The sequence below is a fragment of the Trachypithecus francoisi genome, unplaced genomic scaffold, assembly GCF_009764315.1.
Source record: "Trachypithecus francoisi isolate TF-2019V2 unplaced genomic scaffold, Tfra_2.0 Lachesis_group5, whole genome shotgun sequence".
Classification (NCBI taxonomy): domain Eukaryota; kingdom Metazoa; phylum Chordata; class Mammalia; order Primates; family Cercopithecidae; genus Trachypithecus; species Trachypithecus francoisi.
The window spans coordinates 148,851,764-148,873,460 of NW_022681470.1; the positions used below are offsets into that span (position 1 = coordinate 148,851,764).

Genomic DNA, 21,697 nt, shown 5'->3' on the forward strand with positions numbered 1-21,697 from the left:
TTGAACGGAAACTACAACTCCCAAGAGGCCGTGCGGCCAAAGACACACGAGAACTACGGAGCGAGAGTCTCGCGCAGCAAACTGCCGCTCTCGCAAGGCTCGGGCTGCCCTTGGCGCTGCCGATCCCAGAAGTTGCTGCATTCAGGCGTTCGCCGACGACAGCCCAGCGTGGGGCGGGGTTACGTGGAGGGGGCCTGATTGGGAGTCGGCGCAGGCGCAGTCCGCGCGGGTTCTCGCACGCAGAACGGGTGATATCGGGGGCGATGGACGACGAGGAGGAGACATACCGGCTCTGGAAAATCCGCAAGACCATCATGCAGGTGAGCCGCGCGTGGTGTTGGGGGCGGGGGCGCGTGCAGCAGGTGCAGGGGCCTGAGGTGAGGTCGAGCTCGGCGTCTCCTCGTACTCCCGTCGGAGCAGCAGCGACGAAGGGCCCGGCCGACACGGGAGGCCCCGAGGCCGCCGGGGGTCCCAGGCGCTGGGCCCGACCTGAGCCGGCAGCGGGGAAGGGAGGGGGTTTCGAGACGTCTGGGTGCGGAGCTTAGGGGTGGGCGAGCGGCTCGGGCTGGCGCGGCGCGCATGGCGGCGAGAGGAGGAAGGTGCGAATGGGGACGGGGGGCGCCTCCAGACCCTGCCCCTCGCTGTGGTTCAGCGTCGCCATTTGTCCTTGCGTCGTGAACCCCAGGGCGTCTCAGCATCTCAGGCTGGCGGAGTTGGTGATTGGGAAGCAGCAGGCGAGCTGGGGCTTTCGATGGGGACGTGGAGCCCGGAACCCGTGCTTTGGGGTCTGAGGCAGATGGAGGCCACTGGGCCGACTCCGGTTTGGAAACTGGGCAAAGGCCTGAGGGCCTGCGGTTCAGGGTCCTCCCTCAGCCCTTGGGGCCGTTTGGGAGCTTTTGCTTTGTTTGGCTTCCCCACCCCATGCCCTTGTCTTCAGCGAAGCCCCCCGCAGCCTGATTTTCCTTCCTCCGGGCCGTATTGTCAGCCTGAAGTCACGTCTGTGTCGGTCCCTGTCTTTTTTTTTTTTTTTTTTTTAAGAGACAGGGTCTCACTCTGTCTCCCAGGCTGCAGCGCAGTGGTGCAGTCATAGCTCACTGCATCCTTGAACTCCTGGCCTCAAGCAACCCTCCTGCCTCGGCCTCCCTGAGCTCTGGGATCACGGCCGTGAGCCCCCACGCCCCGTCTTTGTCCCTGTCTTTTTTTTTTTTTTTTTTTTTTTTTTTTTTTTTTTTTTTTTTTTTTTTTTTTTGAGTGGAGTCTCGCTCTGTCGCCCGGACTGGAGGCAGTGGCCAGATCTCAGCTCACTGCAAGCTCCGCCTCCCGGTTTACGCATTCTCCTGCCTCAGCCTCCCGAGTAGCTGGGACTACAGGCGCCCGCCACCTTGCCCGGCTAGTTTTTGTATTTTTTAGTAGAGACGGGGTTTCAGCGTATTAGCCAGGATGGTCTCGATCTCCTGACCTCGTGATCCGCCCGTCTCGGCCTCCCAAAGTGCTGGGATTACAGGCTTGAGCCACCGCGCCCGGCCTGTCCCTGTCTTTAGGGTAGCTCTGCAAAGTGGTTTGGAGGGCTTTGCTCCCTGCCGGTTTCCTGTGAGGCTGGATGGACGGTCTTGGTCAAGGCTGGACACCTCTGCGAGCCTCTCGGGGTCACGCTGGTCCCAATCTGTGGTGTGGGGCTGTGGGGGCCAGGGTGGCTGTCATGGGGCACACAGCGAGTGTTCAGCCCGTTTGCCGTTCACCTGTGTCTTCTGCAGCAGCCGCAGGTCTGAGTCATGAGCTCTGGCCGCCTTCCTCTCTCTGCCCTGGGGTCAGCTGGTTCTTTCTCTCTGCAGCTGTGCCACGACCGTGGCTACCTAGTGACCCAGGACGAGCTTGACCAGACACTGGAGGAGTTCAAAGCCCAATTTGGAGACAAGCCGAGTGAGGGGCGGCCGCGGCGCACTGACCTCACCGTGCTGGTGGCCCACAACGATGACCCCACCGACCAGATGTTTGTGTTCTTTCCAGGTGAGCAGGGGGTCCTGGGGCAGTTCCGGTGGAGCCGCCCGAGCACCGGTTGAGGAGCCGGCCGCTAGCACCCACCCCCACCCACCTCGTGCCCAGCGTTTGACCCTCTGCTCAATCTGGGAGGAAAACTTCCCCTCCTCTTCCTTGCTGTGGGCGATGCTGTGGACCTCTGACCCCTCTCATGCGCAGCCTCTTTCTGGTTTCCCTGTCATCAGTCCCCTTTCTTCCTGTCAACCAGGAGAGTCACATGGACCTCCCTACTCACCCGCAGCCCCCCATGACCTTTGCCTTACCTGTGTCCCTTGGCTCCCCCATCCTGGCCGTTGGGTGCACTTCCAGCTTCTTGGCCTGACCCAGGAGGCCCCATGTGGGTCAGCGCAGCCTCCTCATGAGCTGTGGCCCTGTCTGCCCCAGCCCATTCCTCTGCAGTCCATGCCGCCTCTCCCCTGTCAGCGTCGGCTACTCATCTCTCGAGGTTGTGCTCGGGCCGCTTTTCCCGGAACCCCTGGAACCCTCGGTTTCAGCACCTGCACTGTGGTCGTCTCCCCACCTGTCTGCCTCCCCAGTATGGCTCTAAAGCCCTCAGTGGTTGGGGGACTACAGGCACCTTAGGGACATAGCCCCGTACCCAGAATTAATCAGTGGGGTGGACAGAGTGTGTCTGCCAAGCGGACCTGGTGATGCTGCTGCTTTTTTTTTTTTTTTGAAAGTCTCATTCTGTCACCCAGCCTGAAGTGCAGTGGTGACATTTCGGCTCGCTGTAGCCTCCACCTCCTGAGTTGAAGCAATTCTCCTGCCTCAGCTTCCTGAGTAGCTGAGATTGCAGACACCTACCACCATACCTGGCTTTTTTTTCTTTGTATTTTTGGTAGAGATGGGGTTTCACCATGTTGGCCAGGCTGGTCTCAAACTCCTGCCCTCAGGTGATCCGCCTGCCTCGGCCTCCCAAAGTGCTGGGATTACAGGCGTGAGCCACTGCGCCCGGTCTTTTTTTTTGTTTTTTTTTGAGGCTGACTTACTCTCTCTGTCACCCAGGCTGGAGTGCAGTGGCGCAGTCTCAGCTCACTGCAACCTCCACCTCCTGGGTTTAAGCAATCCTCCCACCTCAGCCTCCCACAAAAAGCTAGGTTTACAGGCATACACCATCTCACCTGGCTACTTTTAGTTTTTTTTTTTTTTTTTTTTTTTGAGACGGAGTCTCGCTCTGCCGCCCAGGCTGGAGTGCAGTGGCCGGGTCTCAGCTCACTGCAAGCTCCGCCTCCTGGGTTTACGCCATTCTCCTGCCTCAGCCTCCCAAGCAGCTGGGACTACAGGCGCCCGCCATGTCGCCCGGCTAGTTTTTTGTATTTTTTAGTAGAGACGGGGTTTCACCATGTTAGCCAGGATGGTCTCGATCTCCTGACCTCGTGATCCGCCCGTCTCGGCCTCCCAAAGTGCTGGGATTACAGGCTTGAGCCACCGCGCCCGGCCTACTTTTAGTTTTTTTAGTATTGTTTATTTATTTGTTTTTTTAAGACGGAATCTCGCTCTGTTGCCCAGGTTGGAGTGCAATGGCACAATCTTGGCTCACTGCACGCTCCTTCTTCCAGGTTCACACCATTCTCCTGCCTCAGTCTCCAGAGTAGCTGGGACTACAGGTGCCTGCCACCACGCCCGGCTAATTTTTTGTATTTTTAGTAGAAACGGGGTTTCACCGTGTTAGCCAGGATGGTCTCGATCTCCATACCTTGTGATCCGCCTGCCTCAGCCTCCCAAAGTGCTGGGATTACAGGTGTGAGCCACCGTGCCTGGCCAATTTTTTGTACTGTTAATAGAGATGGTGTTTCACCATGTTGGCCAGGCTGGTTTCGAACTCCTGACCTCAAGCAGTCCACCTGCCTTAGCCTCCCAAAGTGCTAGGGTTACAGGTGTGAGTCACCGCACTCGGCCTCAGATGACGCTGCTTTTATTTTTTTATTTTATTTTATTTTATTTTATTTTATTTTATTTTATTTTATTTTTTTTTTTTTTGAGTTGGAGTCTTGCTCTGTCGCCCAGGCTGGAGTGCAGTGGCCGGATCTCAGCTCACTGCAAGCTCCGCCTCCCGGGTTTCCGCCATTCTCCTGCCTCAGCCTCCCAAGTAGCTGAGACTACAGGCCCCCGCCACCTCGCCCGGCTAGTTTTTTGTATTTTTAGTAGAGACGGGGTTTCACCGTGTTCGCCAGGATGGTCTCGATCTCCTGACCTCGTGATCCACCCGTCTCGGCCTCCCAAAGTGCTGGGATGACAGGCTTGAGCCACCGTGCCCGGCCTATTTTTTTTATTTTTTATTTTTTTTTGAGGCGGAGTCTTGCTCTGTCGCCCAGGCTGGAGTGCAGTGGCCGGATCTCCGCTCACTGCAAGCTCCGCCTCCCGGGTTCCCGCCATTCTCCTGCCTCAGCCTCCCGAGTAGCTGGGAGCACAGACGCCCGCCATCTCGCCTGGCTAGTTTTTTGTATTTTTTAGTAGAGACGGGGTTTCACCGTGTAGACCAGGATGGTCTCGATCTCCTGACCTCGTGATCCACCCGTCTCAGCCTCCCAAAGTGCTGGGATTACAGGCTTGAGCCACCGCGCCCCGCCTGATGACGCTTCTTGAGGAGAGCATCCTGGGGTGTGAGATGTGCTTGTTGGAGAGGTGGGTGCTGAGTCACCCCTGTCCACAGGACGGCCTGGGGTGGGAGCCTCTCAGAGTGGAAGGTCTCTGCCTCTCGCTGGTCTCTGGGTGACTGAGCGGTGTCAGGCCCCTGTCCTTGTCTCTGGGTGAACGAGGTTTCAGCCCTTTCTTCCTCTGTCCTGGGATCCTGCTACTCAGGTCTCGTTTTGCAAACGTGGAAGCTGAGGCCTGAGCAGGAGAAGCGCCTGTGTGGAACGGGGCTGGAACCCGGGTGCTCTGTGGTCTGGGTGGGCAAAGCCCGGGAGGGCCCAGGGTGGCGCAGGCCAGAACGCTCTCTGTCTGCAGAGGAGCCCAAGGTGGGCATCAAGACCATCAAGGTGTACTGCCAGCGCATGCAGGAGGAGAACATCACGCGTGCCCTCATCGTGGTGCAGCAGGGCATGACACCCTCCGCCAAGCAGGTGGGCACCCCCTGCCCCGCCCCTCCAGCCTCTCGCCCTCCCCAGCCTCCTTCCCCGAGCAGGTGGGCACCCCTGCCCCGGCCCACCTTGCCAGCCTCTTGCCCTCCCCAGCCTCCTGCCCCGAGCAGCGCCCACAGGCGGCTCACATGCCTTGGGCCAGGCCAGTCAGGGTGCCCTGGAGGATGTGGCGCGGATGTGTGACAAGCCCCGACCACCTCCCTCCCACCCCGTCCATGGGCCCCACTGCTGAACCCCAGCCCCACCCCAGGCAGCTGCCGTCCTCCCCTGGCTCTTGGGAGGGGCGTAAGGGCGGAGGGCACTGTGCCTCTCTCGCCAGTGCCTGTGTGTTCCGGCCCTCAGCCTGGAGCAGCTTGCGGGAGCCGGAGGTTCTTTGTCCTGAGCCGATGTCCAGGGGGACATGCAGAGGAGGCCCGGCACGGGGTGTGTTCCCCGTCTGTCTGTTGGACACTCCTGAGCCAGGCTGCCGTGCTGTGATGGGCAGTCAGCAGAGCAGTTTAGTCCCTGGCCCACCGGCTGCGGGGTTCACGCAGTCACACAAAGTGGCACCCCTTATGGGGAAGAGGCCACCCTGCAGCTCTGAGGGCCGCCCCGGAGGCGTGTGACAGATGAAAACACGTCGGGTTTCCACGGCCTCATCACTGCTCATGACGGGAGGCCCTTGATGAGCGGAGGCTGGGGAGGGGCGGGCTGTTGAAGGCTCCTGGGCTGGCGGTGGGGTTTTCTGATTTATGGCGTGGGGTGTGTTGGGGCACACGGGTAAGCTCTATGTAGCTTGAGGCAGGAAATGGAGTAGGGGTTGTCTGGGCCCCTCCGGGCCGTGCCTGAGAGCCACTCTCTTCCAGTCCCTGGTCGACATGGCCCCCAAGTACATCCTGGAGCAGTTTCTGCAGCAGGAGCTGCTCATCAACATCACGGAGCACGAGGTGGGCGCCCGCCGTGGAGCCTGTGTGGGGCCGGCAGAGATGCAGGGTTTGCGGGTGGCCAGGAAGGTGTGGGATCTGGGGCCCAGGGTGGGTGCTCTCGTGAGTGCGTGGAGGACAGGGGTTCTCAAAGGGTGGCCCTGGACCTGCAGCAGCCAAACCTGGGAGCTTCCTAGAAATGCAGCTCCCCAGGCCCACCCCAGCCTGTAGAACTGGGACGGTTGGGGATGTGGAGGGACCCTCCTGCTGCCGACATGACAGGAGGAGTCCCAGCAGGAGGTGGCTGTGCCCAGCCCGTCTGCCTCAGAAGCCTGTGGAGTTGGGGTGCGGGGGTGGGCTCCCTGAGTGCCGGGGGTCGGAGGAGGGGGTTCAGGGCTCTTGTGCATCTGGAGGCACAGGGGCTGTGGTGGCGCCTGGGAGCCGTATGGTCTGGCCAGCCCTCGGTGATGCCTGGTGCCTTCCTCTCTTGGCAGCTGGTCCCTGAGCACGTCGTCATGACCAAGGAGGAGGTGACAGAGCTGCTGGCCCGATAGTATCCTTTCCAGCCCCGTCCCTTGAGACTTCCACATCCCCCTCGCCCTCCACGGCTCCCTCTGGCATTTTCTTGACCCTGCTTCCCAGTAAGCTCCGAGAGAACCAGCTGCCCAGGATCCAGGCGGGGGACCCTGTGGCACGCTACTTTGGGATAAAGCGTGGACAGGTGAGCCTTGCAGGGAGAAGGGGCCCTGGGGCTGCTTTGAGCTGACCACTCAGAGAAGGGGCTTCTGTTCCTTCCTGACAGCCCCTGCCCCTCACCCCAGCGCCTAGAGGGGACCTCAAGACCACACCCCCAATCCCCCCCTCTTAAAGCCAGGGTCCCTAGGCCCAGGGAAGAGCATGACCCAGGTTCCCGGGGAGCAGGTGCTGCAGCCCAGGGTCAGCATTTTGGGCCCCTGCCAGCCATCCCCAACCCGTGTGCTGCCCACCTGCTGTCTGGTGACTGCAGTGAGGCCCCTCAGGCGTTCTCAGCCCCTGCTGTCTGCCTCTGCAGGTGGTGAAGATCATCCGGCCCAGCGAGACGGCGGGCAGGTACATCACCTACCGGCTGGTGCAGTAGCCGCCGCCTGACAGGTGAGACGGCCAGAGGGACAGGCACCGAGGCGGGGTCAGAGGCGGGTGTGTTGTCCCCTCCAAGCTGTTCTCCCTTCGTCCAGCAGCAAACCCGTCCTAGCACCAGCCCAGCGGGGCCACCAGGCGCTCCCAGGACACCTCCAGCCCCCACCTGACTATGCGGGGCGTGCGTCTCCCCCGCCACTGACGCACCTTAGAAGCGAGAGACGGGCGGGTGTGCGGTGGGGCTTTCCAGAAGAGGGTTTAGAAACGTGCCTGGAGACCCCAGCGCTCGGAGAGGAGGGGAGGTTTCAGGCCCGCCCTTTCCGGAGTGGGCACCTGGGGAGGGACTGGCCTGAGTCAGGAGCGGGACAGGCTTTGCTCATGTGAGAACCTCGCAGCTCCCCCTGGACTGTGGTCCTGGCGAGGTGCTGTCCTGGCAGGCAGCCCCACTTCACAGCCCAGGGGTGGGGCTCGGCCTGGTCTGATGCTGGCATGGTTCCTTTGAGGTCAGAGCCACTGCCCACACCTGTGTGACCGCTGGGCACAAGTGAGCCGCCCAGCCTCTGCACTGTGGCCTGGGCCTCCTTCTGCCGGGCCTCCTGCACCCCCTTAAACACTCAGTAGTGGACGTTGGGCTGTCCTGGGCTGACTAGATCTGCCCCACTCGTGTGACCACCCTCCCCTTCTTTCCCAGCCCCTAGAGGCAGACACACAAGACAATGACCCCCATCCCTGTAGGACGAACGCCCCTGCCCTGACAGAGTCCAGCCCCCCAGCACTCACGCTGCTGCTCCTCTGGACTCCCCAAGGCAGGTGGCCTTGACCCAAGTTCTCCCGTACTGGGGTGAGGCCCAGCCAGCCCCATTCACCTGTGGATTTGTGCAAGATGCAGCCTCAGAAGAGACAAGGCCCCCGAGGGAGGTCACCTGGGGGCAGCTGGTGCTGGGCCCCCTCTGTTGGGGGTTTGGGGTCCCGGTCTCCCACCAGCCACTGCTTCCTCCCGGGCTCTCAGCCTTCTACCCCTTGTCTTCCCTCCCTCGGGGGCCCTGATGCGTGGTGGCCCCCCCCCAGCTTCTTACTCCCATTCACAGCCGTGCACGCCCTCAAGCCACCAGGGTGCGAGATTCGGGCCCTGGAGTTTTCAGTTGTTGTAGGAGGTTGGGTGTTTTCAAACGTTAAAGATGTTTTGAGCAAATGAACTTGCTTGATATGAAAACCAGGCCGACGGAAAAGGTATTTAGCAGGTGACCTTGCGTCTCCGCAAGCACACAAGGTCGGCTTGGCAGGCGGGCCCTCCTGCTGGCATTGTCTGGCTCTGGCTTCAGAGGTCAGCGCCTCCCCAAGCCCTCACCCCGCCCTCCCACTTGTGCTCCTGGATCAGGCATGAGCGTCTGTCTCCCTTCCCTTCCCGTGAGGGTGTGGAGTTGTTCTCTGGTGTGTGCAGCTGTGGTTTGCGGCCAGTTCCTCGTATAGATGTTTGGGATCTGGCTCTACTTCCCCCTTTGTCTGATTTCAGAAGGCCTCGCCTGCCCAGGTTTAACCCGGCCGCTTGTGTTTCACAACAGCTTCATGAGGGTGTAATTCACGCTTGTGCAATCGGTGGTCTGCAGGGCTCCCAGACGCCGAGGCCGTGGCTGGTGCAGTACAGTCCCGCAGGGATCTTTAGGTTAAGTCTGATGGCATGTGTGTGACATGGACGGTGCTTCCCCTTCTCTCCAAATGTACTTTTTTCAAAATCGTTTCGGCCAAAGCCAGCCAGACACAAAAGGACAAAGACTGATTTCACTCCTAGGAGGTTGCTAGAGTCGTCAGAGCCTGGAAGCAGGATGGGGGTTCCCGGGGCTGGGGAGGGGATGGGGACAGCGTGTGTCATGTGCACAGTCGTAGTTTGGGAAGATGAGAAAATTCTGGAGGTCAGGTGGAGCAGCTCATGCCTGTAATCCCAGCACTTTGGAGGCCGAGGTGGGCAGATCACTGGAGGTCAGGTGTTCAAGACCAGCCTGGCCAACATGGCAAAACCCTGTCTCTACTAAAAATACAAAAATTACCTGGGTGTGGTGGCTCATGCCTGTAATCCCAACTACTTGGGAGCTGAGACAGGAGAATCTCTTGAACCCAGGAGGTGGAGGTTGCAGTGAGGCTCAAGTGGGAGGATCACTTGAGCTCAGGAGTTAAAAGACCAGCCTGGGCAACACAGAGAAACCCCTCACCTCTACAAAAAACTTTTTTTTTTTTTGAGACGGAGTCTCGCTCTGTTGCCCAGGCTGGAGTGCTGTGGCCGGATCTCAGCTCACTGCAAGCTCCGCCTCCCGGGTTTATGCCATTCTCCTGCCTCAGCCTCCTGAGTAGCTGGGACTACAGGCGCCCGCCCCCTCGCCCGGCTACCTTTTTGTGTTTTTTAGTAGAGACGGGGTTTCACCGTGTTAGCCAGGATGGTCTCGATCTCCTGACCTCGTGATCCGCCCGTCTCAGCCTCCCAAAGTGCTGGGATTACAGGCTTGAGCCACCGCACCCGGCCCATACAAAAAACTTTTAAAAGATTACCTGGGCACAGTGGCTCACACCTGTAATCCCAACACTTTGGGAGGCTGAGGCGGGAGGATGATTTGAGCCCAGGAAGTCAAGGCTGCAGTGAGCTACGATTGTGCTACCATACTCCAGCTTGGGCCACAGGGTTACACCCTGTCTCAAACAAAATGCAGTTCCACAGGCGTATGGGCCATGTTTCCAGTGCTTGGTGGCCCCGTGGGGCTGGCGTGTGGAACCTCAGAGCGCGAGAACACGTCCGTCATCTGGAACGTTCTTCTGGACTGCCCTGGGCTGCAGGTGGACACGACATGGTCATTCGATGCCTGAGTGTCGGCACAGCCTGTCGTGAAGACCACCTGGGCTCCCATCTCGCGGGGCCCCGACATGGTCATTGGATGCCTGAGTGTGGGCACAGCCTGTCGTGAAGACCACCTGGGCTCCCATCTCGCGGGGCCCCATGGCAGGGTTTCCCTTCCTTACACATCTCTCCCCTGGGAGGAGGCCCAGGGCCACGCTGCAGGGCCATGTCCCCTCCCTGGCCCCTTTCCAAGCCTGCAGCTGCCACAGAAAACAGACCCGATTCAAACCTTTATTTCAGCAAAATAAACATGCCTGTGAAGGAACTACACGGTGGCTTCTGAGAGGCCCCACTGTGTACCTTAAGCCCCAGGTGGCCACACCTGGTGTTCTGGAAAAGGGAGTCTAGGGCCAGTATTCAGGCCCTGCTGTACTGCACCCTGGAAACCGCACCAGACCCCAGCCTCCGCCCCCATCCATGGCTCCCAGAATGGTTTCCGGAGTCCCTGCAACAGAGCTGAGAGAGGCGGGGCAGGGCCCACCGTCCCTGTGATGACCAGGGCCAGGGCTGGGCAGGGACAGCTTCCTCCATCCACACAGCCCTGTGGGCACCAACAAGGCCACTGCGACTTCACAAGACAGCAGTGTTCCTCGGCTCAGCTGAGCCGGGGTGCAGGGGAGAGCTGATAGCTTCTAGAAGGAGGTGCATGCTGGCAGGACAACCAAGTCCAGGCGCGCTCGGCAGCGACCCTAGGATGGCGCAGCGAAGCTATGCCGGGCTGGAGACGCCCTGGAGGGACAGGAGCAGGCCAGAGAAGCCACCTGTGGTCCCGGCCCCACCCCAGCTCACACGAACTCAGGCTGCCTCTCCCTGCAGGAGCCCAGCGCAATCTGCCCGCCACGAAGCCTCATGGTGGGCAGTGGGGCCTGCAGCACGTTGTTGGACTGGTTTGTGTTGAATCCTGAGGGCTGCTGGCCCAGGTCGTCCTCGTCCTCCCGGGCGGTGGCCTCCAGCTGCTCCTCGCTGCCGCTGTGGCTGCCAGAAGCCTCCTCCAGGCTGGCCTCATTCTGCTGCTGCTCCAGGAAGCTGAGGCGGCGCAGGGCACTGGCCTCTGATGAGGACAGCAGCTCGGAGGCTTCCTCTAGGTCTGAGTCTGAGTCGTTGGACACAACTCGGGATTCTGAGAAAGGGAGACAGAAATGGAGGAGAGACGAGTAGAGAGAGAGAGAGGGAGAGATGGAGAGAGGAGAGATGGAGAGACAGGAGAGATGGGGAGAGAGAGAGGAGGAGCAGAGACGGAGAGATAGATGGAGGAGAGACAAATGAGAGACAAGGGGAGGGACAGAGAGACACGGGGGAGTGAGGAGGAGAGAGACGGGAAAGAGACAAAGATGGAGGAGGAAAGGAGAGAAGGGTGTTGATAGAGTCTGGCTCTGTGTCCCCACCCAAACCTCCTCTTGTAGCTCCCATAATTCCCATGTGTTGTGGGAGGGACCTGGTGGGAGATGGTTGAATCACGGGCAGTTTTTTCCTGGGCTGTTCTCATGATAGTGAATGGTTTTCACAAGATCTGATGGTCTAAATCCCAGCACTTTGGGAGGCCAAGGCGGGCGGATCACGAGGTCAGGAGATCAAGACCATCCTGGCTAACACGGTGAAACCCCATCTCTACTAAAAAATACAAAAAACTAGCCGGGCGAGGTGGCGGATGCCTGTAGTCCCAGCTACTCGGGAGGCTGAGGCAGGAGAATGGCGTGAACCCGGGAGGCGGGGCTTGCAGTGAGCTGAGATCCGGCCACTGCACTCCAGCTTGGGCAATAGAGCGAGACTCCGTCTCAAAAAAAAAAAAAAAAGTTCCCCGACACAAGCTCTCCCTTTGCCTGCCACCATCCATGCAAGACGTGACTTGCTCCTTGCTTTCCGCCACGATTGTGAGGCCTTCCCACCTACATGGAACTATAACTCCATTAAACCTCTTTCTTTTGTAAATTGTCCAGCGTCAGGTATTTCTCTCTTTTTGAGACCAGAGTCTGGCTCTGTTGCCCAGGCTGGAGCACAGTGGCACGATCTCGGCTCACGGCAACCTCCGCCTCCCCGGTTCAGGCAATTCTGCCACAGCCTCCTGAGTAGCTGGGATTACAAGCAAGTGCCACCACACCCAGCTAATTTTTGTATTTTTATTTTATTTTATTTTTGAGACGGAGTCTCGCTCTGTTGCCCAGGCTGGAGTGCAGTGGCCGGATCTCAGCTCACTGCAAGCTCCGCCTCCCAGGTTTACGCCATTCTCCTGCCTCAGCCTCCCGAGTAGCTGGGACTACAGGTGCCCGCCACCTCGCCCGGCTAGATTTTTGTATTTTTTTAGTAGAGATGGGGTTTCACCGTGTTAGCCAGGATGGTCTCGATCTCCTGACCTCGTGATCCGCCTGTCTCGGCCTCCTAAAGTGCTGGGATTACAGGCTTGAGCCACCGCGCCCAGCCATTTTTGTATTTTTAGTAGAGACGGGGTTTCACCATGTTGGTCAGGCTGGTCTCAAACTCCTGACCTCAAGTGATCCACCTTGGCCTCCCAAAGTGCTAGGATTACAGGTGTGAGCCACCGTGCCTGGCCTCAGGTATTTATCAGCAGTGTGAAAACAGACTATTACAGAGGTACTGTAACTAGATGGGGCACTCAGGGCTGGCTGCCTCTGACAGGTGGCGCCGGCCCCACCTGAGTCAAACCCCCAGCCCCGTGCCCTTCTCTAGAAAAGGAGGCTGCTGCAGGAAAGGCACTTAGCCTGGCCGGGTGCACCTGGAGACTTACACGGCGTCAGCCGCACCTTCACATTACCGGTTTCTGAGTGCGGGGTAGGCACCTCAAAAGGTGCCTTGCCTGTGTTTGCAGCTGGTTAAAGGAAAATGAATGAGTAGCTCACAGGTGTGGTCTCCGTGGCACATGAAATCCACAGAACGTGCTGCACCGTGGACCCTGCCACGTGTGCACAACTAGGTCATGGCACCTGTGCCCACGGGTGGCACACGCCAGCCTCCCTTGGGGCTGTTTGGGCAGCCACACACTTACCTCTGCACCCGTCCTCGGCAGCCTCCTGCAGGGGGTAGGCCACCCCCTCGCCCGCCTCCAGGTACGGCACTTGGATGACCACCTCAGCTCGCTGGCCGGATGACTCGTCCTACAAGGGCAGAATGGAAGTCAGGGAGGGGCCGGGGCTCCATTTTCATGTTATAAATTAACAAACACACCACACAGCCCCTAACAGCTACTGACACCCGCTGCTGCCCAGCCTGTGACCACACCGCCCGTTCCCACAAGGTACATGGGATGGGAATTTCTGAAATTCCGCTCCTCTCGCCACCCACGGCTGCTCCTGTCCCCATCTGTGGTTTCTCCCAAGAGCTTCAAGAGGACCACAGGATGGAAAGGCCGTACCCAGCACAGACACCGTCAGAGCTGCGGGCCCCACTGTCCTGTGCCGCACCCCAGGTGGTCTGTTCTCAGCCAAGAGCAGACCTGGGAAACTGCACCCACTAAACGCCCCGGGAAGATGGATTGAAAAAATACGAGAGGCCAAGTGGGGTGCGGATCACTTGAGGTCAGGAGTTCGAGACCAGCCTGGCCCACAAAGTGAAACCCCATCTCTGTTAAAAATACAGAAATTAGCCGGGAATGGTGGTGGGCGCCTGTAGTCCCAGCTCCTCGGGAGGCTGAGGCAGGAGAATCGCTTGAACCTGGGAAGCGGAGACTGTGGTGGGCTGAGAGCGCCCCATTGCACTCCAGCCTGAGCAACAGAAGCGAAACCACAACTCCTAGACAGGAAAATCTGAAGCGGGGAATTGACCTCGCAGCGGAGTGCAGTGGCAGCTTGGACGGGCTGTGGACACCTGGGCTAGCGTGCTGCTTGTGGCTGCAGGCAGCACGGGGGTGGGAAACGGGGAAGGAGGGTGCCTGAAGGGTGAGGCCCAATGCCAGCCCCAAGGAAGAGTGGAGGGGTGGCCGCAGAGCCTTTGCACCTCTGCCAGATTCAATGCAGACTTCGCGGAGTTCTTTGCACAAAAGACAAAAAGACACAGGCCTCCCGAACTACCCTGTCCAAACCAAATTATCTCCCTGTGGTTCCTTGGGCTTCATCCCACAACGACTGTCCCCAGCAGCGCCCCCTGCTCCCCAAGCCCCGAGTGGGCAGCCCTGGTCAGGCCCACACCCTCACCTGGCCTCCGGGGGTCTCCTCTGGCTTCTCCTCGAAGACCAGCCCATAGTGGACGATGAGAGTCTCGATGACGCGGGCCTGGTGGGGGTAATCCACCAGGGAGGAGAGGGACACGGTGGCCTCGGTGGGCCGTGGCCGAAGCAGCGTGGGCCCGAACACGATGCCCAGGTTCCCAGGGGTCATCTTGTTGTCCTGCTCCACCTCCACGATCCTGCGGGGCGTGCAGGGCCAGGTGCTGAGCGGCTCCCGGGACCCCGAGCCCTCCACCCCACATGCCGGGCCTCACCTGCGTAGATGCCGCAGCAGGTACTGCAGCGAGGCCCGGTTCTCGGACGGCAGGTCCCGCAGGAGCTCCCGCAGCCGACCTGCCATGGCCACCGCCACTGCCTCGCTCTCCGAGCCGTCCTGACGGCCCCGGGACGCCGCCTTGGCCTCGGCCTCTGCCTTCAGGCTGTCCTTAGCCAGCCCCACGAGCTCGTGGTAGAGGCGGAAGGAGATGAGCGGCTCGGGAAGCTGTGCGGCGTCAAGGGTCAGCAGGTGTTGGTGGGCCGGGCCCAGCCCCCACGCGTGCCTACCACGTCCGCAGCCTCAGCCCCACCCCCAGCAAGCACTGATCACGCCCCACCGAGCTCGGGTTCTACCCAGAGCAGCCTCAGTCCCCTTTCCCAGCCCAGCATGAGCCCTGCCCCGCCTACGCAGGTCACGCTGCCAGCCTCAGTCCCTTTCTCGCTCTGGCCACGCCCACCCCGCCCTGCAGGTACCCCAACAAGCTCAAGCTCTACTCGGCACAGTCTGACCCCTTCCCCACCACCTGAGAAGTGCTGGTCCCGCTCCCATCCCAGCCCGGCTCCACCCTTCCCCAGACACGGCCACGCCCCTAGCCCCAGCCCCGCCCTTCTCCGGCCATGACCACGCCCCTAGCCCCAGCCCCGCCCCTGCCAAGCCCTGGTCACACTCACCCTGCCCCAGCCTCGCCCCACCAAGCCCTGGCCCCACCCCCAGCCCTGCACTTGTCTAGCCTCAGCCCCTCCCCTAGCCTCATACGGGTCCCTGCCAAGCACGGAACACGCCCATCCTGCTCTGGCCACGCCCCACCGAGCCCCGGCCCCGCCCCAGCACAGCGTCAGGTGTGCTTTCTGCTGTGGCCACACCCCTGCCACGTGCTGACCAAGCCCCAGCTGGCCCCTCCTGTCCCTGTCCGTGCCCCGACACAGAACTGCCCCGTCCAGCTCCTACCATGACCATGACCCCAGCCTCAGCAGTGCCCCGCCAGGCACTGTCCCGCCCACCCTGTCCTCCCCAAGCCCCGCGTTGCGCCAGTCCTGCTCCAGCTCAGTCCTGTTGCAGCTCCAGCACCCCCACCCCACCCCACCTCCTCCTGCCTAGCTACGCCCCTTCCAGGCTCTGCTTGGCCACCTCCGGTGGGTCTCACCTGGCGCAGGTAGAGCTTGAGAACGTTGCTGATGTCGTGGGGAGAGGCCTGCGACAGCTCGACCAGCTCCTTGCCGTTCTCGAAGGCCTGGCATAGCTTCTCCACGCGCGTCTTTACCCCATTGACCCGGTAGATGCCCTGCGGGAGCCGGGGGATGGGGAGGCCTGTCAGCCTCGGTCCACGCCCGCCTCCCCGCTGGGAGCCGCCTCCTCTCCCACCTCACCTTGGTGCGCAGCGCCCGCCGCTCGATCTCGCAGATGCACTTCTTGACAATGAAGGGCACGCCATCGTGGGCGCTGCGGGCCGCCTGGCTGAAGTCCTGGCCGAACAGCTGCAGGCGGCCCTGCAGCTTCTTGTGCCCGCACTGTATGGCCAGCGTCTCCAGACATTTCTTGTGGCAGGCCAGACAGCACTGGGGGCGGCCAGAGTGAGTGAGCCCAGCCCCGCGACGCCCAGTTCAGTACAGCCCCCAGCGGCTCCACCCCACCTCCCCGGGCCGCTCGCAGTCCCCCACACGGCAGCTTCTGTAAACACAAGCTGGACAGTGGCTCCCGGCTTCCACCCCAGGGGTGATCCCGCCTGCCCGCCACTCCAGCCTCCTCTCCTTCCCGCCCCTTGGTTTTCTGGCCACAGCCCCAGGGCTCCTCACACTCCAGGTATACCCCCTGCCTCGCTGCCTCAGAGCCAACACTGACCCCCCAAACCTAAAAGGGCCCACCCCACCCCTCCATTCGCCTCCTTCCAAAGGCGCCCGACTGCTCCCTGCTCCGGGCTGGACCTTCCCGAGGGCACCCCAAAGGCTCCCGAAGGCTCCCAGCTGTCCGTCGGGGCGTCCCACTCACCTCCTCGCACTCAGCACCCTGGAAGTAGACGTAGCTGTTGCACTCGCGGCACTTGGCGGGCGTGCGGAGCTTCCGGAGCCGGTGAGTACGGGCCGCCTTGGACAGCCCCTCGTGGCGGAGCGGCCCACTGGGCACAGCCACCGGCAGCTCAGGGGTCATGCCGTTGAGGTCAGCTGCGGGCAGCACAGGCGGCCGGTGTCACCAAGCAGGTCAGGGCCAGGCCCATGGACTGTGTCCAACCCCCCTCTCTCTCCAGCCCCGTCAGGGGACCCTCACCCTGCTCGAAGGCTGAAGCCCCAGCTCCACCCTCCGAGTCCACCAGCTCCTCCGTGGACGACATGGTGCCACTGGATGACGTCCGCTCAAACTTCTTAAAGTCCCCTGGGCGGGAATCAGGATCATTCAGACTCCCCGAGCCAGGGGAGGGGGTGCCCTCCATCACCCGCGGTGCGTGAAGCCCTGAGGCCCAGGAGAGGCGGCAGCTCCACACCCCAGCCCGCCAGAGAGCCTCCGTCACCTGTGCCAGGGCTGGGGTCCAGCCCCCCGTCGGAGTCTGAGATCGAGAGCGGCCATGACTTGTGAACCTGGTGTCCTCGCCCGGCTGGAGAAAGAGGCGTCTCTGGTGAAGGGCCACGGTGGGCCGCAGGGAGCCAGCGTCCGCCCCTGGGCCCCGCTGGACACTCACCCCGGCGCTCCTTGGCAGGTGCGCCCTCAATGCACCCGCCTTCCTCTGGGTGGCTGCTGGCAGCCTCGGGCCCCGCCACATCACTCACATTGAAGCTGCTCTTCCGAGCACGCAGGACGGGGGACCTGGTGACATAAACCGGGAGGAGGGGCGGTGAGGGGGGGGGCAAGGCAGCTGCACCTTCACGCCCCCAACGGAGGGAAGCCCGGCTCCCAGGCAGGGCCGTGTGCGCCGGGGACCGGGCAGCTGGGTGGCCGTACCAGGCGTTGGCGGAGACGTGGGGCTCAAAGTCGTAGTGCACATCGGGCTCCTGGTCCCGCTGCAGCTGGCGCACGTGCGAGGCGTACTGCTGGCCCGGGTCATACAGCTTGCTGCTCTCACACAGCATCTGGAAGTGCACGGGCAGCGGCGCCGTCTGCATATGCATCATCTGATAGTAGGAGATGGTGGCCTGCGGGCAGCACCAGAGAACGGCGGGGTCAGGAGGAGGCCGCCCTGTCTGCCATCGCCGCCCGGGCGACCGGAGCACCCACCGTCTTGATGGTCTGGTCGCTCTGCCGGATGACCTCCTGGATATGCCGCAGCGTCGTCACCTTGGTATCCTCCAGCTCCTGCTTCTGCGTCTTCGCGTCAGCCACGCAGGTGCGGTAGGTGGCCATAGCTTCCTCCGCCTGCGGTGGGGGCGGGGCACACAGAGGGAGGCCTCAGCCTGGGGTGCAGGACTCAGAAACCTCACGGAGGCCGGGCTCAAGCCTGTCATCCCAGAGCCTCCGGAGGCCACAGTGGGAGACTTGCTTGAGGCCAGGGGTTCGAGACCAGCCTGAGCAAGATGGTGAGGACCCCACCTCATCTCTCTTTTTTTTTTTTTTTTTTTTTTTTTGAGACGGAGTCTTGCTTTTTCGTCCGGGCTGGAGTGCAGTGGCCGGATCTCAGCTCACTGCAAGCTCCGCCTCCCGGGTTTTACGCCATTCTCCTGCCTCAGCCTCCGGAATAGCTGGGACTACAGGCGCCCCCCACCTCGCCCGGCTAGTTTTTTGTATTTTTACTAGAGACGGGGTTTCACCGTGTTAGCCAGGATGGTCTCGATCTCCTGACCTCGTGATCCGCCCGTCTCGGCCTCCCAAAGTGCTGGGATTACAGGCTTGAGCCACCGCGCCCGGCTTTTTTTTTTTTTTTTTTTTGAGACGAAATCTTGGTCTGTAGCCCAGGATGGAGTGCAGTGGCGTGATCTCAGATCACTGCAACCTCCACCTCCCGGGTTCAAGCGATTCTCCTGCCTCAGCCTCCCAAATAACTGGGATTACCGATGCCCCCTCACCCACCATGCCCAGCTAATTTTTTGTGATTTTAGTAGAGATGGGGTTTCCCCATTTTGGCCAGGCTGGTCTCGAACTCTTGATCTCATATGATCTGCCCATCTCAGCCTCCCAAAGGGCTGGGTTTACAGGTGTGAGCCACCACGCCCAGCCTGAGACCCCATCTCCATAAAGAATTTTTTGTTTTTTGAGATGAGGTCTCGCTCTGTCACCCAGGCTGGAGTGCAGTGGCACGATCTCAGCTCACTGCAAGCTCCGCCTCCCGGGTTCACGCCACTCTCCTGCCTCAGCCTCCTGAGTAGGTGGGACTACAGGCGCCCACCACTATGCCCCGCTAATTTTTTGTATTTTTAGTAGAGACGGGGTTTCACCATGTTAGCCAGGATGGTCTCGATCTTCTGACCTCGTGATCCACCCACCTCGGCCTCCCAAAGTGCTGGGATTACAGACGTGAGCCACTGTGCCCGGCCCCCAGCTAATTTTAAAAAAATTCTTGGCCAGGCACGGTGGCTCACACCTGTAATCCCAGTACTTTGGGAGGCTGAGGCGGGCGGATCATGAGGTCAGGAGATCGAGACCATCCTGGCTAACATGGTGAAACCCCGTCTCTACTGAAAATACAAAAAAAAAAATTAGCCAAGCGTGGTGGCGGCACCTGTAGTCCCAGCTACTCAGAAGGCTGAGGCAGGAGAATGGTGTGAACCCGGGAGACAGAGCTTGCAGTGAGCCGAGATTACGCCACTGCACTCCAGCCTGGGCAACAGAGGAAGACTCCATCTCAAAAAAAAAAAAAAAAAAAAAAAAATTAGCCGGACCTGGTAGCAGGTGCCTGTAATCTCAGCTACTCAGGTGGCTGAGGCAGAAAATTGTGTGAACCTGGGAGGTGGATGTTGCAGTGAGCCGAGATCTCCCCACTGCACTCCAGCCTGGGTAACAGAACCAGACTTTGTCTCAAAAAAGCAAACCGGCTGGGCACAGTGGCTCACGCCTGTAATCCCAGCACTTTGGGAAGCCGAGATGGGCGGATCACGAGGTAAGGAGATCGAGACCATCCTGGCTAACACAGTGAAACCCCATCTCTACTAAAAATACAAAAAAATTAGCCGGGCGTGGTGGTGGGCGCCTATAGTCCCAGCTACTCGGGAGGCTGAGGCAGGAGAATGGCGTGAACCCGGGAGGCGGAGCTTGCAGTGAGCCGAGATCTCGCCACTGCACTCCAGCCTGGGCCACAGAGCGAGACTCTGTCTCAAAACAACAAACAAAAACAACCCCACAAAACCAAAAACAAAGGCCTGGAGGTGGTAAATGTCACACCAAGCATTGGAAATCCTCCTCCAGGGCCCTCCAGCCCCGCCTCCACCCTCCCTCACCTTGTTCTTGGCCTCCTCCTCCAGCCGCCGCCGCTTGTCCAGCATCTTGGTGACTGTGCTGCCTGCTCCCGGCGTGGTGCCAGCCTGCTCCTCCTCTGCCTTGGCCACGAGGAAGCGAGCCTTGTCGTGGTCCTCGCAGCGCTGCGTGTAACCCTGCTTGGCCTTGCGTAGGTTAGACTCTGCCTCTTGCTGTGGGTGTGGAAGCCCAGAGGCCAGTTTCAACTCCATCCTCGGATGGGACTCAGTCTCCCCAGCTCCTCTCTTCCTCCCCACCCCCATCTCTCTCACCAAGACCCCATGGCCCAGCTGGGCACGCAGAGGGCCCTGCCCAATCGGCAACGGAAGAACAGGAGTGGCCAGGTGCGGTGGCTCACGCCTGTAATCCCAGCACTTTGGGAGGCTGAGGCAGGCGGATCACTTGAGGTCAGGAGTTTGTGAGACCAGCCTGGCCAACATAGTGAAACCCTGTATCTACCCAAAATATAAAAAACTAGCCGGGCGTTGTGGTGCACTCCTGTAATCCCAGCTACTCGGGAGGCTGAGGCACAAGGACAGCGAATAGCTTGAACCCAAGAGGCGAGGGTTGCAGTGAGCCAAGATTGCACCACTGCACTCCAGCCTGGGCAACAGAGATTCCAACTCAAAAAAAAAAAAAAAAAAAAAAAAAAGAATGGGAGGAGGCACCTGCAACAGGACCTCGGAGAAATGGGTGTCCTGTGTGCCCACTCTGCAGCCTGGGAAGCTGAGGCACAGCTAAGCTCTGAACAGAAGCTCAAATGGCAGCCTCTGTAGACGCCCACACCAACCCCCACGGGACCAGGCCAGCATCTCCAAGCTCTGTTGCTTTCACTTCCCTCCTCACAGATGAGAACAGAGAAGCCGCCCAGGCAGGAAGCCAGGCGCCCACAGGAAGAGTACTTAGTCAAAAACCTGTGGGCTTGGGAGCCACACCTCACAACCTGCACCACCAGATTCACATAAACAAATGGACTCATCCAATTACTAGGAGACCGCCAGGTGCCATGGCTTTTCCTGTAATCCCACTGCTTTGGGAGGCTGAGGCAGGAGGATCGCTTGAGGCCAGGAGTTCGAGACCAGCCTGGCCAACATAGTGAGACCCCCATCTCTACAAAAAAATTTAAAAATGTAGCCAGACATGGCGGCGCACACCTGTGGTCCTAGCTACTCGAGACCAGCCTGGCCAACATGATGAAACCCCGTCTCTACCAAAAATATAAAAATTAGCTGAGTACAGTGGCTTACGCCTGTAATTCCAGTACTTTGGAAGGCCAAGGTGGGCAGACCTCCTGAGGTCAAGAGTTCAAGACCAGCCTGGCCAAGGTGGTGAAACCTCACCTCTACTAAAAATACGCCAGGCGTGGTGGCAGACGCCTGTAATCCCAGGTACTTGGGAGGCTGAGGCAGAAGAATCGCTTGAGCCTGGGAGATGGAGGTTGCAGTGAGCCGAGATCGAGCCACTGCACTCCAGCCTGGGTGACAGTGAGACTGTCTCAAAAAAAAAAAAAATACTGCTACTAACAATCATAGGTTCCTACCTGGCAAAATAGGCCACAAGTAAAAATCAAAAGTCAAACAGTAAGTTGTGGGAGGGTAATCGGGGGAGTCTAAAACTCACATGATTAAGGCCTAAGTTCTCTACTATGTAAAAAGCTCTGACAAATCAATAAGAAGCCACTGTCCAATGCCAAGTAAGCAAAGGGATAAGAACTGAGGGTTCACAGAAGAGGAAAAGCACTGCTGTGGCCTGAGAGGGCAGGCAGCTCATACACGCACGGCCCTTGACCCAGCAGTTCTATTTTGAGCACTGATCCCAGATAAACCCTCAGGCATCCTTGAGACAGGGGCACAAGCTTGTCATAGCAAT

At 60.0% G+C, this 21,697-nt stretch overlaps 2 protein-coding genes across 12 annotated transcripts in view; one reads left to right on the plus strand and one right to left on the minus strand.

Moving 5' to 3' along the window:
• On the plus strand, positions 1-10,290 carry POLR2E (RNA polymerase II subunit E). 5 transcript variants are annotated; one of them, XM_033198543.1, is made up of 8 exons: positions 1-320; positions 1,833-2,007; positions 4,987-5,102; positions 5,966-6,046; positions 6,517-6,575; positions 6,665-6,743; positions 7,074-7,153; positions 9,838-10,290. In XM_033198543.1, the coding sequence occupies exons 1-7, from the start codon at positions 264-266 to the stop codon at positions 7,137-7,139; spliced, it is 633 nt and encodes a 210-aa protein (XP_033054434.1). In that variant the 5' UTR covers positions 1-263; the 3' UTR covers positions 7,140-7,153; positions 9,838-10,290. The 5 variants fall into 5 exon arrangements, with proteins under 5 accessions (XP_033054434.1, XP_033054435.1, XP_033054437.1 ...); XM_033198544.1 differs by having other exon boundaries at positions 9,846-10,290; XM_033198546.1 differs by lacking the exon at positions 9,838-10,290 and adding an exon at positions 8,701-9,111.
• Positions 10,240-21,697, minus strand: part of ARHGAP45 (Rho GTPase activating protein 45) — a 21,300-nt gene continuing 9,842 nt past the window's right edge. For 3 of the 7 annotated variants that reach the window (XM_033198532.1, XM_033198531.1, XM_033198536.1), the window contains 13 exons: positions 19,813-20,001; positions 17,660-17,797; positions 17,387-17,577; positions 17,127-17,251; positions 16,959-17,042; positions 16,718-16,822; positions 16,442-16,614; positions 15,823-16,011; positions 15,600-15,737; positions 14,454-14,680; positions 14,168-14,378; positions 13,024-13,132; positions 10,240-11,142 (listed from right to left, as the gene is read on the minus strand). In XM_033198532.1, the coding sequence (XP_033054423.1) occupies positions 10,808-11,142; positions 13,024-13,132; positions 14,168-14,378; positions 14,454-14,680; positions 15,600-15,737; positions 15,823-16,011; positions 16,442-16,614; positions 16,718-16,822; positions 16,959-17,042; positions 17,127-17,251; positions 17,387-17,577; positions 17,660-17,797; positions 19,813-20,001 (2,214 nt within the window). In that variant the 3' untranslated portion in view covers positions 10,240-10,807. Of the gene's footprint in view, positions 11,143-13,023; positions 13,133-14,167; positions 14,379-14,453; positions 14,681-15,599; positions 15,738-15,822; positions 16,012-16,441; positions 16,615-16,717; positions 16,823-16,958; positions 17,252-17,386; positions 17,578-17,659; positions 17,798-19,812; positions 20,002-21,697 lie in introns of all 7 variants that reach the window. The other 4 variants (XM_033198530.1, XM_033198529.1, XM_033198534.1 and 1 more) reach the window with 2 other exon arrangements.

What these genes read in the sequence shown, in the direction of transcription:
- POLR2E (XM_033198543.1), top strand. Translation starts at nt 264, where the DNA reads ATGGACGACGAGGAGGAGACATACCGGCTCTGGAAAATCCGCAAGACC. An exon ending in ACAGAGCTGCTGGCCCGATA is followed by an intron (nt 6,576 to 6,664) that starts GTATCCTTTCCA and finishes CCTGCTTCCCAG; the next exon opens with TAAGCTCCGAGAGAACCAGC. An exon ending in TTGGGATAAAGCGTGGACAG is followed by an intron (nt 6,744 to 7,073) that starts GTGAGCCTTGCA and finishes CTGCCTCTGCAG; the next exon opens with GTGGTGAAGATCATCCGGCC.